We start from the raw sequence: 17,610 nt of genomic DNA, 5'->3' as shown, positions 1-17,610 counted from the left end.
AGTGAAGTTCGCAGTCCATTCGTCAGTGTAAAAAATGTCAGTATATTCAGTTGACTGGTGGTCAACCAGAGAGAGAAACTTAGCTCCCAGTCCAACAATAACAAACAACAGCAAAACAGTACTCTCTCTTTCTCACAGGTTTTGAAGCAACAAAAACACGTTTTTCTTTAGTTTAAATGTTATTAAAATATTCTACCTTTTTAATAGTAACATCAGGCCTAATGACAAGATGGTATCATCGCATTTAACTGAAAGATGTGAGTGACAAAAACATTAACTTTATAAGACATAATTGGCCGAGATCACAAAGGGCAGCACAGACTGTCCCTTGTGGCCTCGGCTTGGGCAGCCAGGTTACAGGTGGACCTGCGCAGCTGGACCCTTTAATTTCCATAGCCTTTAACCTCTCACAGCTGAGGTCCAGCCAGGCCGAAATGAAGTGATTTGATAATCGCTCTCTGTGGTGCTCATTTGGGCCATGACAGGGTGTGTTCCCTTGAATTACAATGAACTGTACCTAACCAAAGCCCCTATGGAACTGGTGGCCACTTAAATCAGTAAAAAGCTCAGAAAATATAATAAAGTACCAAAACAAATATCCAAAAAATGAAACATGCACATGGAGAAAGCAGATATTTAAATACTGCGTAATAGTTAATGATTATAAATTAGGGAGATACTATGGCTCCAGCAGAGGTATTGACATCTTTTTTAAAGAGTACAGCGAGCCAACACCCTTAAATAAGTATGGGAATAGATTATGTATTTGTCTCATCGCCAGCAGCTTCATCTTTTCCCTCTATCTATCCCTCTCATTAATGTTTGTGGTAAGAGCGGTCGAGCATGAGCCTGCCTGCTCTCCAATCTCCATATTAAAAATCAAAGAAAAGGTCAGCTTAACAACACCTAAACTGTTATTGACGGGTCAGGGGGATGGAGGAGGGGGAGAAGGGAGGGGAAGGTCGGTAATGCAGATAAATACCATAGGGTTGTGAAATTAAAACTGTCAAAATATGCAGATTAGGAGGGAAAGAGTGAGACCATTATTGAAGAAGAGTGGATGTGCACGTGGTTCTACCGTAGAAGGCACCTGAGGGTAGACAGTTATTGCAGTACTGAAGGAAAATGTCGAAATTTAGAAAATGCATTTGTATGTCTCTGTATCTCAGAGGAGAACCTATATTCATAGCCCCATAGAATGCATAAGGTAAGCAGGTTTAAAGATATTAAACCGACTGTGGGATCATAAGCCCACTGTAGAAAAAAATTATGCTCTTCTTAATCACTCCCTGGTACAGTGAGGATATTGCTGACTCCCATAATCATTGTCATTTTTTATGGCATTTCATGCTTTAGACACCAGAGGTGGACCAGGAAAAAAAGGAAGAAGAAGCTGGGAGAAAGGCAGTGAACTGGAGAATTTTGATTACTTAAAAACAAACATGTGCTCCCTCAAACCATTTTTCTTTGAAAAGGGGAGGAATGATGAGCAGATGGGTCTCTTTCACTGCAATTCACAGGAGTCCTCCTTGAGCAGTTCCATTAACCTTTTATCAATGTATGGAGCACAAAAGATCATTGCACAGGCACAGTGTCTTCTGGCCTTACTTAGATAGGCAGGGGGTGGTGGAATTTTAGTATTAATTCAACAACCATGCATCCTTACTGATACTCATTCTGTAGTGTAATTGCTTTGTGGATCACAACTGCAGTGATCTGTAAGAGAGAGACTCATATTTTTTACATGTGTAAAATTCAGATGTCAGATTGCATTCCCTGATTTAACAGGCAGTCACACAGCATTACATATATTCTCAGTATGAGAACAACATTTTACAGCAGAGAGTTTTGCTGACTAAAAACGCCATGGGCGGCACGGAGGTGTGTTGGTTAGCTTTGACATCCCACATCAAGAAAGGGTTTAAATTTCCTAATCTCTGGGCCTTTTTTCTATGGAATTTGTTCTCCTCTGACTGTGTAGGTTTCCTGCAGGCTTCCTCCCACCGAACAAAGACATGCATGTTAGGTTAATTGTTATTTCTAGATTGGCTGTTGGTGTAAATGTGCTTAAATGTGTAGGATAAAGTTTTGCACGTGAAAAATGAAAATGTCCAAAATTTGAGCTTAACACAATCCCAGCAGTTGGGATGATAACAGCAAATTATCAGCAGCTGCATGGTAAAGAACTATAACTTTCCAATATCAAATTTCATAAAAGAGGTGGTATTTGAGTTTCTTTAAAATACTTACATGTGTTTGGCAAGCTACTTTGCAACCCACCTCGACCCCAGCTCCTCACATTTGTGCTTTGATGCCTGCTCTGCTCTGTGTGCGCTCCAGAACAAGAGCCATATAGCTTTTTTTTTTTTTTTGATTGATCCATTTCAGTAAAATCTAACTTCTTCTCTTTCTCCTACAGATCCATCCATGCGTCACAGGCAGAAGACAGTGGTGACAGACATGTGCTACCCAACAGAAATATCCAGCCTGATGGACTTTGGCACACCAGACTGCTCGCTAGGCAAAGGTACTGCGTCGCTCCAAAATACAAGATGTTGCCTTGGTGACAGCAGGAAGTGAGCATGGTGAAGACAGACACAGAGCTGTCAGCTTGACTTGTTGGTGCAATGGGGGGTTAAAGCTGAGCAAAAGGCTGCACAGGCTAAGGGAGTGAGAACAGTCAGATAACAGCACTTGGTGCCTCACCACGAGGGCTTTACCATCCATTGCAGCCTTTGATTTATCGCAGCTAAATAACGTGTTCTGTTTCCCAATGCAAGGCACAGAAGTGCTGACACCAAATTGGGAGACTTGATTGATTCTCAGAGAAAAACATTTCACTCTGCAAACCGCTTTAATCTGAATGGAACTATATTGATGTTTATTGCACTAGAGTTACAATGCAGCATGCAGTTATTGCAGGGCTGCACGGCCACTTACCTCCTCCGATCACTGCTGTCAGTGTAAGAGGCGTGTGCAGCTCAGGATAATAGCCTCTGTCAGTTTCTGAAGAGCAGCAGTCAAAGTGACCAGTGTGTATCCGTGGCACAAAAGGTATCGATCATGAGGTCAATTGATTGTATGTCCATTGTTGCTTGTGTCCGTTAGTGTTTCTCATTCTAATGACTACTATTGTCCGCGCTTGTTCTCAAACCAGAAAGTCTGCACTGTAATTGTAATTCTGGTCTTTTCTTCCAAGTCTAAACCCTCGAAGCTGGAAGAACATGCTCGGTTGCTGTTCGACAAGTCTGATGTCATTTCCATCGACAATGAGCACCGGCTCTAGTGACCTCGGCCACTCATTCTCCTGCTTCTCCCACTGCCTATTGTTGTTTTGAGTTTTCTTCCTTTCCTCCTTTTTTTATACAGCCTGTACTCTCTGTAGGCAAGCTAATATTTTAATCCCACTTCATCCTAACTCTCTATCAGCACTCCCCAGTGCTGATAATGCAGACTGACAGGTCAACCGTTCTCTGCTGAGAGAAGGGAGAGCAATACAGCAGAGGAGAGTGGAGGGTAGAAAAAGAAGGCTTTTAGGATTTCTTCTTGCTTTAATGTTAGCAAAGCAAATGAATGACATAGTGATACAGGGAGTTGAGCTGAAGAATAAGGGCACAGAGGAGTGGAAAATTTCAGACTGAAGAGATGTCAGAATAAAAGCAATACTGTGAATAAAATTTGGTGTAGCTGCACCATGACTTTAGATTTATGAAGTGCTACATTTGACGAAAAAAAGTATCTATTTAAATAAAGACAAAGAAAACAGGCAGATATAGAAAGGTTCAAATATTAATCTAAGTGAATACAATTACATTATTATTAGATTGAATCATTCAAAAGTTCTAATAAACTAAATCAAGGATTTATGATACAGGCCATACCCTAAACCCAAAGCATTTGCAGCATCTGCCTTTCTCTACAACGAGATAAATCTCCTTGTTTTTGATGTCTTACAATAACTGCCAATGAAGAGTTACTGTTGCAATCTTTACTCTGAGCTGTGATCGGACAGAGAAAATGAGCCTGGCAGTAATCCTTGAGGTGTCAGTGCGTGATTGACAGATCCATTGCCTCATGTGACAAGTATCTGGTTAGACCACATTTGATCTTTGGACGGAGTTAAAAAGCTAAGCATCAACCTCTGACAGCCGGGACAAATGGCGCAGCTGCTCTGAACTGCCGTCACATCTTTACATGCAAGAGATTCAGCTGAAGTTTCTGTGACATACAAACACTCCTACACACACAAAAATATTATGCTTACACTTTAGTATGCTAGTTATGCTGCTCAGGTGCTCATAAACTTTAAAAAAAAAAAATCCATCATAGGTTTCTATCTAAGTGGGCCCTTTAGGCTGAATTAATTCAGGTACAGCCCTGTCTCTTTTCTTCAAATCACCTCACTGTACCTGCCTTTGGGTTTCAAGCCTGAAGAGACTCGAGAAGAAAACTGGACCAGCCTTCGCCTTATTTATTATTAATCTGTTCAAACACATCCCAGTTCCTATCTAACGTGACACAGTCGGTCCTTACTCAGCATTGGGCAAAGACCAACCCCATCCCTGGAGGGTTAATGATAAGGTGCATTGCTCATACTAATATTCTAATCTCACTGTGAAGAGGTAAGGCGGTTTAGTTTGAAGTAATTCGCCACTGTCGTGGTCCTTTTTCTCCTCTTTAAAGCGCTTTATACTGAAGTTTATTTGGCTGCGTTTGGAGGGGGATTTGTTTTCCTTTCTATGGCCAAAACACACATTCACATCCAGGAAGTGAGCACTGTACACTCATGTAGAGGCCCACAGAGAGTGCATAGCTTTCACAGAGGGGTGTATCCTCCTGCGTTCAGCTGGTGGAGTGTAAAAGCACACGCTTCACCGTGCTCTCGGCCATCAGGTGGGGTGAGAACGCCACTGACTCACCTGGCTCATTACCTGAGGGCCTTGGTGCAGTTTGTATTCCCCGCCCCCTCCACCCTCCCACACGTGTGTAGGAGGCGGGGGGTGGCGGGGGGGGGGCAATGAAAAGCGGTAGTGGGCGTGGGTGAAAGTTGTCGTAGTTGCCCGTGGACACCTCGTTACGCAGATACACAGAGAAAGAGGCTCGTTTAGTAAGAAAGGGGGCAGGAAAGGTAGCGAGTTTCTCTCAGGGGATGAGTTCCTGGTAACCTGTTTGGGTGGAGCCACAGAAAGCAGAGCTGGGAGCGGCCGGACCGGCAGCGCAGTGTGCGTGTGTGTGTTTGTATGTGAGGTTTGAATGGTCTGTGTGTGCACTGGCCGGAGCGCATAGGTGTGCGTTTAATTATTTTTTTTTTAATCTGCTATGAGAGCTCACACCGAGGCTGACAGTGGAGCCGAGCATAGCCTGTGCCGAGAAGGACATGAGGTCCGAGAAAGAGGAGGGGAAGGCCGGTGAGTGATCAATAGAAAATAAAATAGACGGTGAAAAAACACTGTGTGTGTGTGTGTGTGTGTGTGTGTGTGTGTGTGTGAGAGAGAGAGAGAGAGAGAGAGAGAGAGAGAGAGAGAGGGCGAGTGTGAGTGAGTGGGTTTACTGTTCGTGTCCTAATGTGTGTGCTTGCCTGGACTGATTACATAATAGGAATATAAAAGTTACAACAAAGCTGATTAATTTCTGAAATTTCACGTTTGAGACTGAAATTATTTGTGATGCAGTGTAACAAGCGCTGCTGTAGGGTACGCTACATTTGACTCGATTTAACTTAGGCGCCTACTTATTGTCCCGATGTAAAGCGTGGACTTTGTACGTTTATTTGACAGGTAGACTATAGATTTATTCAAAACAATATCATTAGTTAATGAAAAAGACAACTCCACTGCGCCTCGGATTGCTTTAATGCTCGATTAATCGGCGCTTTTATTCATGATGATCATTATAATATTTGCTAGGTTAATCCTAATTGTTTTCTAGAACAAACAGAAAGCTAGTGAATTCACTGTAGCAGAATACACATTTGAATGCGTAGAAAAAATATGTTTTTTTTAAGTAGTTAAAATTAAAAGTTACAGTAAACAGTTAATCAGCTTAGTTAGGTTTTGACAATCAGATCATAAATTAATTGACTGATTTCACCTGCTCTAATAATACGTAATCGAACCAAGCTTCTTTTCTTGCCAGCTGTGATATTGAAGTGGTTCTCATGGCAGAATATTACAAATATTTTTGATATATTAATTATATGCCATGAAATGCTGTTAGAATTACTGAAGTCACATTGTTATAAAACTGATGTTTTTCCCCAATACTGTGTTATTATAAGTCTTACTTTTTGATCTGACTGTGGTTCATTTTTTTTAATACTCACAACCACATGCCTTTTCCCTCCACTATAAAAGCTGATTAATTTAAATCTATTCCATATCCCGGGATTATTTATTTTACTTAAGTAAAAGTGACCTACATACTGTATGACACGTTTATATGGATGATCTTTTAATCTTTTACATTGTGCATGAACTGTGATGTTTTATCAAATTCATGTTCGGTATAAAAGAGTTTAGTAGCTCAGCAGACATAATGAAGCTGGCCTATAATCTAAGAGCTACGTTGGCCCTTGTGTTTGGATTCATTTAGGAAGCAGACGCACTGTATTATCCAGAAAACTGAAATATTAAGATGTGTTATGTTTGATGGAAAATGAGAAGATCTTCTGCTATGGAGAATCTTTTCCTAGATGCCATGAAAAGGTTTCTTTGATGCTGCTGTGGGTGTGTGTCTGTGTCTGTCTACACATTCAGATGGACTTGTTGTGGTTGTTTATGAATCAATAGAGATGAGTTTCATCCCACAGTGTGTTGCATGACTCGTACAGGAGCTCATGTTTGCTGAAGCCTGAGGTCACCGCTCAGAAATTTGGAAGATAATGAGTTTGACCGACTGCACTGCAACGCACAGATTGTTCTTTTGCTGTTGCTGTCCCACTCACTGCGCTGTTGTGAAGTTATTCACCGGGGCCGTTACACACAGCGTGTGGCACATCTTTACATATAAAGTCAAGTTTGTTTGTTTTGTTTTCTGATTTCTTCGATCCTGTTTCTGTTTGATCTCCCTGTGAGTTGTAGCTACCCTGAGCTAATCACAGGCCGTTATTGCTTTCAGCATCTCAACAAGTGCAACGGTTAACGAGTACAGAACGGGTAGTTATTGCAGTGTTTTACATGATTTAAACTTGAGTAAGGCTTTTAACGTTACACACATAAGCTGCAGCCAAGCAGGCGCCACCTGCAGTTTGTGAGATTATTCAGGCATGCTCCAGGACATGAGGGACGCTGTGTATCAAAACATGTGGATTTCCAGTTCTGCACAGACTAGATCCTGTTGTTCCTAGCAGATGTTAAGGCTTGTCTGCAGATTCGAATTGAGGGTTGTTCGCCATTTTCTTCTTCAGCGATCGACATCATGAACCCAACCTCATACTCATTTTCAGTATTTTCTGTTCTTCTTCAGGATTCATAGTTGTTGATATGCACAAGTCCATTTATGTTTGGGACTTAAGTGAGTTGACAAAGTATTTGATGGCTTCTGGTTGCTTTGTTTCAGATACTAACATGGTGGCATGATGGTGACTTTACAATTTGATGGTAAACACCTCAGTTCATTAAACAATTTTAGTTTGCCAAACTGTTTCTTGACTGTAAAATCCTTCTATAAAACCACAATTAAAAACACAAGGAAAGAGATGTGATGTGTCTAATGGTGACCTTTTAGAGGTGCTAGTTGAAAGCATTTCTTCCCCTTGGACAAGCCATTTTTCTCCTTCCAGGCCTGTGGCCTTTCTCCAGAGCTGCATATTTATAATACTGACATGAGCGTGGTATCGATCTTCTAATCCTTCTCTTGTTAAGAACACAGGAGTATTTCCCAAACTGTCAAACTATGCCTTTAAAATAAATGCAGTATGAAATATCATAGCAACCTGACTATGTAGCGTCTGTTAAATCCTGTGTGGCTTTACCACAGGAGCTTGTGCTTGATATCTAAGCAGATGTATCTGAGTGAAAACAGCTTGAGCAGATTGATTGGCTTCTCCGGTGTCTCACATTAGAACAGGGGGAAATTGTTATATATGGTGTAGCTTTAGAGGGATGAGGTCATTTCGATTGATTGAGCTGAAAGCTGGATAATAGTACATTCCCTGTACAGTCACTTCAGTGTTATTCCTTTGTCATAAACTGAAGGAGTGCCCTTTTCAGTTCCTTCATGCCAGCAGGGTTAAGTAATCACTGGATGATTCACTTTATGTAAACAAAACCAATGCACAGGGAACGATGCCAATTCCAAGTGACATCGAGGGCGAATGCATCTGTTGACCATATTAAAAATATTTAAATTACTTTCAAGTTCTCGGAGCCTCCAAATGGAGCGTCTTTGGCAGAGTGCCTAATCTGCACATTATAAACACGTGAATCAATTACAGCTATCTTCACTTGGCATCCTTGCACTGACCTCAGTTGTAATGTAACACCTCCCCCCCAGGCAATTAATTAATAGGAACTGTTCCTGATAGATACTGTATACTTGCACAGATGTACATTCCAGAGTCTAAGCAACTTAACACTTACACTGTTTTCATTCATCAGACCTTGTTTTTGCACATTAGGCTTGAAATAAAATACTGGTTCTACAGCACAGTAATGTGCCAAGTTTAAGATTTAATTTGAGTAGGATTGGTTTAGTATGGTCCTTTTTAATGCTGTACTGAGCATTTTGTGGTACAAGGGTAAACGGCACACAAATTGCAGTTGTTTAAGAGTAGTTGCACGTTCAGAATCCAAATTTTATTTTGGGAAGCTGTGCATTGTTTCAGTATTAGATCATGCACAGGTCAGAGATTAAATTGAGGTTGAATTGTCTCTGAATGCTGGGAGTAAAGGTTTGAGAATCCAGGTAAATAATAACCAAAAAAAAGGAAAAAATCTGTCAGCTAGAGAAAGAAACTGTGGTTTGCTTGCAGAAAAAAAAAATCATATAAAGGCCAAACACCCGTTTATGACTGCACTAAATGTCAGGAGTGCTATCTAGGAAAGGAGAACAGACTTGTGTCCTTGTCAATTATTAGGGGAACATGTTGTGTCCCTAACTAGAAGAATCGCCACGAAATGCAAACCCTGGGTAAGAGACATGAAATGAAACTAGGTCTGTGGACCCATAAAAAGAAATCAATCTCTGACTTGTGAGACATTCTATGTTGGTGACAAAGTAGCATCTTCTGTCAAGCACTGTGCTTCACTGGAATCAACACTGACAGAAGCAATGGGATAAATCAGAGATGTACAGGAGCGACGTGTGTGCTCAGAATTGGCTAAATGTAACGAACCCACTGGGTGAAATTTCACCATTCACCAGTACAGCAATCGTAAACGTAGCTATAAATCACCCAACAATGAACTTTTTAAGTGAACAGCCGGAATATTCTCGACTGGTCGAGTGAGTTGAATCAACTCAGTCTGCCTGAGCTGCATTCCACTTGCTAATAACAAGACTTTACAGGCAGGGACTTTTCACAACAAACAAGTAAAGGTGGGTCCAGTGAACTTCTCAGGGACCGGCACGGCATCTAGAAATTGTCTTCTGATGTCTGATATGAGACCTGCAGCAGCTGTTGACCTTTCCTGAATATTGAATATGATGATTCTCTTTGATTTTGACTAAAACTGAACCTAAAGCTTGGCACAGGCTGTTGTATCCGTTACCTAAAAGCAAAAAGAACAGAAAACACACACTAGTCCAAATACATTACATACACACGTGGAGAACTAAATGTTTGCTGGATTTATTCTTATGTACTCAGCCAGCATGGGCACATATACAATCATCTTAACAATTTATGTTATGTTAGCAAATTTTAGAAAACTACAAGTATTTTGTATGTTTATATTTGAATTTTTGATGTATTAGCTGGATTTGTTATCTATAACTGTGTTGAATTATCGATTAAATGGTAAATACTTTAGTCAGCTAGGTTAAAGAGTCAGTAGCATGTATTATTTATGCCCAGATGTATTATAGACAAGCCAGGTGTAATAGCCTGACAGGGGAATGGACCTGACCCATACGTGCAGGGACTTTTTAGGATGCAACAGCACAGTGCTCAGAGTCTCCGGGTGTCAGGGCATTAGAAATAAGGTGTTTGCTCACATCTTTTTGATCTCCTGGTTTGAAGCTCATCAGTGCTTTTACTGCTATTTGTAGCTTAAGCATATCAAATCTGACTTAATGCAGCCCACACTCTCTATACAATCTCCAATCCATTACCACACAGGTTCCTGCTGTGCCCATAGTACAAGCTGACAATAAAGATGCTAAATATAGTTTTGCTGATGATTTTACAAAAGCCACTAATCGCTGCAGCGTACCTATGCCATCCACCCACCCGACCTCCCCTTAATTTGACTCAGCAGGGTGCCCCTGAAAGAATGAATGTATTTACTTATGAAGCTTCTCACTCTCAGTCTTTTCTCTCTCTTTTGTGTCAGGCATGGGTTTGGAACTGATTGGTTACTGTTATTTAATAAATCTGTAAACACATGGTTTGGTTTTTCTGTCTGAAGTTGTAAAAAGCTCAGAAGACTTCTAGAAACTAATCTGAACAGACATTTGTTCAATGCAGAATTGGAAGGAGGAGGCAGCGTGATGGTAGATAGCACTGTTGTCTCACAGAAAGAAGGTCCTGTGTTCAAATCACTGGCCACCTGGGGGCCTCTCTCTGTGGCGTTTGCATGTTTTCCTTGCGTCTGTGTGGGCTCTCTGAAGATACTCCAGCTTTTTTCCACAGAAGAAAGATGCAGATGCATGTTGGCCTCGAATGATTGTCTGTTTCTGTGTGTAGGGCCTGCAGTAGAATGGCCACCTCTCCAGGAAGTACCACGTCTCTCATCCTATGGATGGATGGAATTATTTGAGTGGGAGAAAGGAATTGAAAGGAAGGTGTTGTTTTGGAGTTTTTTTCTTTTAACTTGACTTCCTGATTTTATATATCTGTAGTTATGCAATCAGCTGTAAGACCACACACTTTGGCACATTGCCCCTTTTATCTGTTGCTACCATGATGACATACTTGCACTGACGGGGCCAACACACCTATGTTTATCCAAATATGCTGAGGCTAATGGGAATCAACCTAGTATTAGTCATAAACAAAAGTATGTAAAGGTTTCATCCAGTGGTTCTTCAGATGCCAGAGATACCATAAGAAAACTAGTAATGTCACTCAGATACTCTTGTGTACCATTCACACATCACCACTCTGATGAAGCACTCTAAAGTTATTTGCAATGTGACGCAAGTTACCCACTCATTAATGTTTTGTTACTGACTGTATGCCTTGCATGACTTCTTTTAAGGTGTATTTTTCCTCCCTTTAAAGGTTACAGAGTTACTTGTATGAGCTGAATCACACTGTTGTCTTCTCTCATGTCAGTCTTACCCGAGCTTCATACCATAAATAGTGAAGGCCAGAGCTCAGCAGGCATGTGCGCCTGTTCTCATAATTTACTATAGAAATAGCCACCTTTAAGCTCAATTGCACACACTAAGTGCAACCATTTTCAGAAACTCAGGACACTGTAAATATAAATTAAAACAGGAGGCATTGCTGTGCAAATAATTCAAGCCCTTCATTGAAAATAATACTAAATATTGAAACTGAAAAGCTGTTTTTCACCCCCAAATTTGATGCTGATAACATGTTACAGGAAAAGCTTGGACACGACCACGATTGCTACTTTACTGCATAAATTCTTCCTTTAACAATGCTATTTATAGTTCAGGTGAACTGAGCGATTTTTATAGTTTAAAGACTGCAATGTTGTCCTGTCCATTCTGGATGTGGGATTTCAGCAGCCCCATGGGCCTCTTTTGTCATTTTACAGCTCCCTGCTGCAACGAGGGCAGTTCAGCACCCAGACCCTTTTGTTAAAGAGTCTGGCTGCTGTAATATGGGCAGAATATAGTTTACTTATTTCAGCAAGACCATGGTAGAAGCCTTCCTTTAGAAAAAAAAAACATTGTTGGATTGGTAGCATAATGGTGAATAGATAAAGATATGTGTATAGCGTTCAGCACCTCTATATCATCACCGACGTCAAACAATATAGAACGGATCAGAAGATCACAGACATTCAATGTAGGCTTTTGGCCTTCTCCCTTTTAAACATTTTACACATTGGTGCAGTGGTTAGTGCTGTCACCACAAAGGAAGAAGGTTCCTGATTCAAACCCCGGCTGGACCCTTAGTGTGTGGAGTTTGCATGTTATCCACGGGGCGTGTGGGTTTTCTTTCAGTTGCTCCGTCCTTCTCCTACAGTCCAAAGACATGTATGTTAGATCTGTGCTACGTAAATGCACAGACGTAGCATTTGCAGTACATAGCACTGCAAAATCTTTGCAACTTTACATGAAGAAATGTTATTCTGAAACTATAAACTTGCTCATGCAGTCTTTCAGAGTGTGTTGAACAAACCCCAGGTTGTTTCAAATGGTCTATTTATACCCAGTTATGTGACTGAGCTGCTGCCAATTAACCTTATTAGATGTGAGGTGTTCCACCGTGAACCAGGTCAGAGGCTTAGATCCACAGGTTAAGCCCTTCTACCTCTTCTGAAGTTGAGGCTTAAATGTAAAGGTTACAATTTGTGGTTTCTTTAATTTACTTTGCTTTGTTTGGCTCTAATAATGAGCTTTTCTGCTTAAATTTACCTTCAGAGTTTTTGCTTTGTGCTTATGTCTTTTTTGTCTTTTACTCCTGTTTACATCGCATTTTATAATTATATTATTAATAATCATAAGACATCATTTTAGCTCACTTTCTTCAGGGACTGTTTGAGTCAACACAATCACCTGCAATGCAGCTACACACTTATGTAATGTTTTTCTTTTTGCATAAAGCCTCTGAGCAGACTGCTGTCCTGAAAACAAGTTTTTGATGTTTCTATTAGTTCATTCTAGGTAACGTTTATCAACAAGCAGAGCTTAGGAAAGAAGAGCTTATTAGGAGGCTTTTATGGAGTGTTTTAAAGACTTCGGTGGTTGTTTAAAACAGCTCTGCTCATATCTGCCACTGACAACAAAGCTTTTTGTTACAGTGAGGTGTTTTTATCCCCAGTAAACACTTGTCATATTGCTTAAAATTTGGTTTAAAGAAAGCTTTGATATATGTTTTCTTGCTTTATTATTCGCTGCATGGTCAATTTTTTCTTCTTTTTTTTTTCTTTTGAAAAATGTGCCATTGAATGGGGCTGCTTTGATGTCCCAATATATTAGCCAGGCCCCCTCCAATGCGACACCAGAACATCTCTCAGTGCTTTCTCTGGAAAGCCATTACAGTTTTCATCATTCAGCTCCAATTCCCCAGAACACCTCCTGCACATAGACCCAACACATTTCCTGCATTACAGATATCATATTATAGCTGTGCATCAACAGTAAGGGACTCAACTGAGTGGAAAAAGACAGTGCATGATCTTCAGAAGTAAACAAAATGCCTTGAAGCTCTACAGTTTTTCTGATTATTGAAAAAAAGCTGCAGTTTTTCTCCCCGTAATACGCTCTGTTTAAACATGTTGACACACTGTGATATATCGACAGAGGACGCAATAATAACAGCTATTCACACAGCCCTCACACACCTGGACAGTCGTAACACCTATGTTAGAATGCTGTTTGTGGACTTCAGCTCTGCCTTCAATACAGTTCAACCCCAAAAACTGGTTAATAAACTAAGCAACTTAGGACTCAGCAGCTCACTGTGCAGCTGGATATTGGACTTCCTGAGCAACAGACCCCAGAACGTCAGAATGGGAGAGCACACCTCCTTCACCCTCATTCTGAATGTGGGTGTCCCACAGGGGTGTGTCCTCAGTCCCCTCTTATACTGACTTTTCACCCATGACTGTTCACCAATCCACACCAGTAAGGTAGAAAGGGTAGAAAGCTTTAAGTTTCTCGGAGTCCACATCTTGGCCGACCTTACCTGGTCCACAAACATCTCCCACCAGGTAGGGAAAGCACAACAAAGGCTGTACTTCCTCAGGAAACTACGTCAGGCCCAATTACCCCAAAGACTGCTAGTAAACTTCTACCGCTCCACCATCGAGAGCCTTCTGACTTACTGCTGCACACTCTGGTTCAACTGCTGCACCGCGGAGGACAAGAGGAAACTGCAGCGGGTGGTGAGGGCAGCAGAGCGGGCAATTGGCACTTCACTAACCCCCCTCAGAAACATCTATGCTGGCAGACTTCAGCAGAAAGCCAGCATCATAATCAAAGACCCATCGCACCCTGGACACTCACTTTTTCCCCCCTTCCCTCTGGTAAACGTTACAGGCCCATCAGGTCAAAGACAAACAGACTCAACAAAAGTTTTTACCCACAGGCTGTCAAACATGCCCTACCGCCACCCTGACTGGAGGATAACTGCACTGCCAACACTCATGGACATTACACCTTATTTATAAATCGTATTTCTGTTTATACTTCAATGCAACCAACACCCCTACCTCTTTAAACTGTATTTATTATAACCTTATTTAGTATAGTTCCAACAGCACCCCCTCACTCAATGTGCAGTATCACTGATCACACTGCACCTCTCAATGCACCTGCTAGTTAGATGGCATGTATGTGTATGGGTATATATATGTGCGCGTGTGTGGAAATATGTTTGTGTATGTATGTACGGATGCATATATGTATATATACATATATGTATGTATGTGCGTGTATGTTTGCAGGTGTATGTATAACTTGTACATATCTTTCTCGTGTAAATGTAAATTTGTCTGTTATTGTGTAAATACGCTATTGTGTACTTCACACACATGGAGAAATGCCAAACTGCCTTTCATTGTTCTTGTAACAGTGACAATAAGAAGCTATTCTATTCTATTCTAATTCAATACTAATCGTCTAAAAGAAGCCAAAGCTGTGGTTTGCACTTTGTGTGGTGCTGCACTCGTAGCTTAATAAGAGCTCATGCAGGAAAATGATTTGAAAGTTTTGGCCGGATCTTCTTTGTCTGCAGGAATAACTTCCTTCATATTTTTAACAAGTGTCTTGCCAACATGTTCGTTCCATGGAAGCTAAAGCTGTTCAACCAGACTGAACGGCCTCCTCTTGATTTTTCTGCCATGAAGCTGTCACATGAATTTGTTTGTTACATTTTTTTTTTTTTAAACAAGAAAAGGTGATCCCTTAGAGCCTAAAGTGAAAATCTCAGAAAACCCACCTACGCTCCTACTTAATGAAGGTTCAGCAGGTATTTAAGAGAGAGGTGTGGGGTACTACAGCATGTGTGGTAAAGATCTTAGAAAGCTCCGTGTGCCCTCGTTATCCAGCTCAGCTGTTTTCACTTACTGTACCTGAGAGATTAGAGGAGAAGAACAGCCAGCACCACTGCCTCTGGGTTTGTCTTGTATACTGTACTTTTAAATTACACAAATCTGAATTGACAGGAACACCAAGGCGGAAAAATGACAACCATGCACATCATAGCTCCTCAAGGCAGAATGGTTAGCTGCTGTCACTGCAGAGATTTTTGACGCCCTGCTCGACTGTCAAATGTCATTCTAATGGTTTTGCTTAAAAATATTCCATGCTGCTGGAGAGGCTGCTCTTTATGATGTCTTGTAGAACAAAAGTGCTTTGTTAAAAGGTACAAGTACACCCAAATTACAGAAATGTTACCATGCTAGCAGCTAGCCGCAAGGACTGTTGCAGGTTTGAGATATCTGTTCAATTCGTCTGTGAAGGTTCTCAGTCATCTAGGTCATTGTAGCCTGAAGAGCTTGGAAAGAAGGTGTCTGTAGTCCCTGAAGATGTTTCACCTCTCATCCAAGAAGCTTCTTCACTGGTGGAGAGTCCCAGATTTTAAGCCCTATGGGAGTGTCCCCAAGAGGGTCATGGACCCCTTATTGATCCTCTGCCTAATCACACCCACACTGTGTGAAAAAAGGTGTGGGTCACAATCAGCCAAGGTTGATTGTGAACCCATTGTGAAGCCTAGCCCCACCCTATCATGTGATCTGTTCAATTCAATTTTATTTATACAGCACCAAACCACAGCAACAGTTGCCTCAAAGGGATTTGTATTGTAACATGTAACATATCATAAAATTGTAACATCTATATAATAGAGAAAGTCCCCCAAAAATGAATCCATTCCTGCTGGGGAAAAAACTTGGCGACAGTGGGAAGGAAAAAAATCCCCCTAACAGGAAGAAACCTCCAGCAGAACCAGGCCCAGGGAAAGACAGTCATCTGCTGTGACCTGTCGGGTGTGATGGGAGGAAGACAGGATAAAATATACACTGTGGAAGAGAGTCCGAGGTTAATGATAACTAATGTTTAACTGCAGAGTGGTGTATAAACACATAGTGAGTGAAGAAGAAACACTCATGCACTCGTGCATCATGGGAAGCCCCCAGCAGCCCAGGCTTATTGCAGCGTAACTAAAGGAGGATTCAGGGTCATCTGATTCAGCCCTAACTATATGCTTTATCAAAAAGGAAAATCGTAAGCCCAATTGAAAATAGAGTATATCTATCCCCATGAGTCCTGGAAAATGTGTTTAGATGTCTCATGAGAAATATTTTCCAGTTCTAGTTAATCCACAAGCCTCACATTTAAAGTTCTCTGGAACTACTTCTACCATTTTTTTTTTTTTTCTATTCGGTTTGTGGCCTCCTTCTATTAACCGGGACATTTTTCGTGCATTGAGAATAGTGAGACACAAACTGCTTTTAAAATGCAACAAGAGCATTAGCTTTAAATTGACTTTCTCATCCAAGTTTAATATTCCACCGTAGTGCACGTTAAGCATCTTTGATCAGTCATGTATACAAATGAGGCCACTTTAATCCTGCATATGGTTCACAGGAGACTAGTTCAGGTCTTTGACCACCAATCAACACATTTCCAACACCCACTTAACCTTCCCGGTGCCTCTGCTTTCTCTAACACCTCATCATAAGCCTACAGCTACTATATGCGCTCTCCTCAGCTGTGTGTGTGTGTGTGTGCGTGCTGGGTTTTAATAGCTCTGCTATGCAAGGAAAAGGGACAGAGATTGACCTGCTACTCACTGGCTTTGATGGACAAACTAATGGGAGGCTTGGATGAGAAGTTCATTGAATGGGACGCTGCTGAGTAGGAAGAGAGTGGGTTCTCTTCTTATGTGGGAGGACACTAATAGCTTTGCCAAGCTCTCTGCACAACCACTCAAAGCTCAGAGCGCATACTGCTTTGTGTGGCTTATATGACTCCTGTCAGTTTAAATTGCTTTTTTAGATTGCATAAAACAGTGTATATGGAGGTGAATTATCTGTAGGTACAGGCAATGGATGGCTCGCCTCTGTCGGCACCCTTTAGTCAGTATGCAGTGAGGCAACTTTTCTTTATGTCCTTTCACTCTTTTTGAGATGTGAAACGATCACATACAGTATCTGCAGAAGAAGTCTTAACTTTTATTTTTCCTCAAGTTTTACCACAATTTGAGTTGTTAAAAAGAAAAAAACCTCCTGCAGGTCCATTTCTGTGTATTTTAGCCTGTGTCCGCTGTGTGAGCCGGTGTATTTAATTGTGAAAGAGGATGATGCT

The 17,610-nt window shown here is 41.2% G+C and overlaps 1 protein-coding gene across 6 annotated transcripts in view; it reads left to right on the top strand.

Moving 5' to 3' along the window:
* kaznb (kazrin, periplakin interacting protein b) overlaps positions 1-17,610 on the top strand; it is a 141,720-nt gene that overhangs the window by 102,097 nt on the left and 22,013 nt on the right. For all 6 annotated transcript variants that reach the window (XM_063473924.1, XM_063473923.1, XM_063473925.1 and 3 more), the window contains one exon: positions 2,420-2,527. In XM_063473924.1, the coding sequence (XP_063329994.1) occupies positions 2,420-2,527 (108 nt within the window). The remainder of the gene's footprint in view (positions 1-2,419; positions 2,528-17,610) is intronic.

This window comes from Pelmatolapia mariae, linkage group LG5 (assembly GCF_036321145.2).
Source record: "Pelmatolapia mariae isolate MD_Pm_ZW linkage group LG5, Pm_UMD_F_2, whole genome shotgun sequence".
NCBI classification, from domain to species: domain Eukaryota; kingdom Metazoa; phylum Chordata; class Actinopteri; order Cichliformes; family Cichlidae; genus Pelmatolapia; species Pelmatolapia mariae.
The sequence above is the reverse complement of the archived record's forward strand: the minus strand, read 5'-3'. Positions and strand labels throughout refer to the sequence as shown.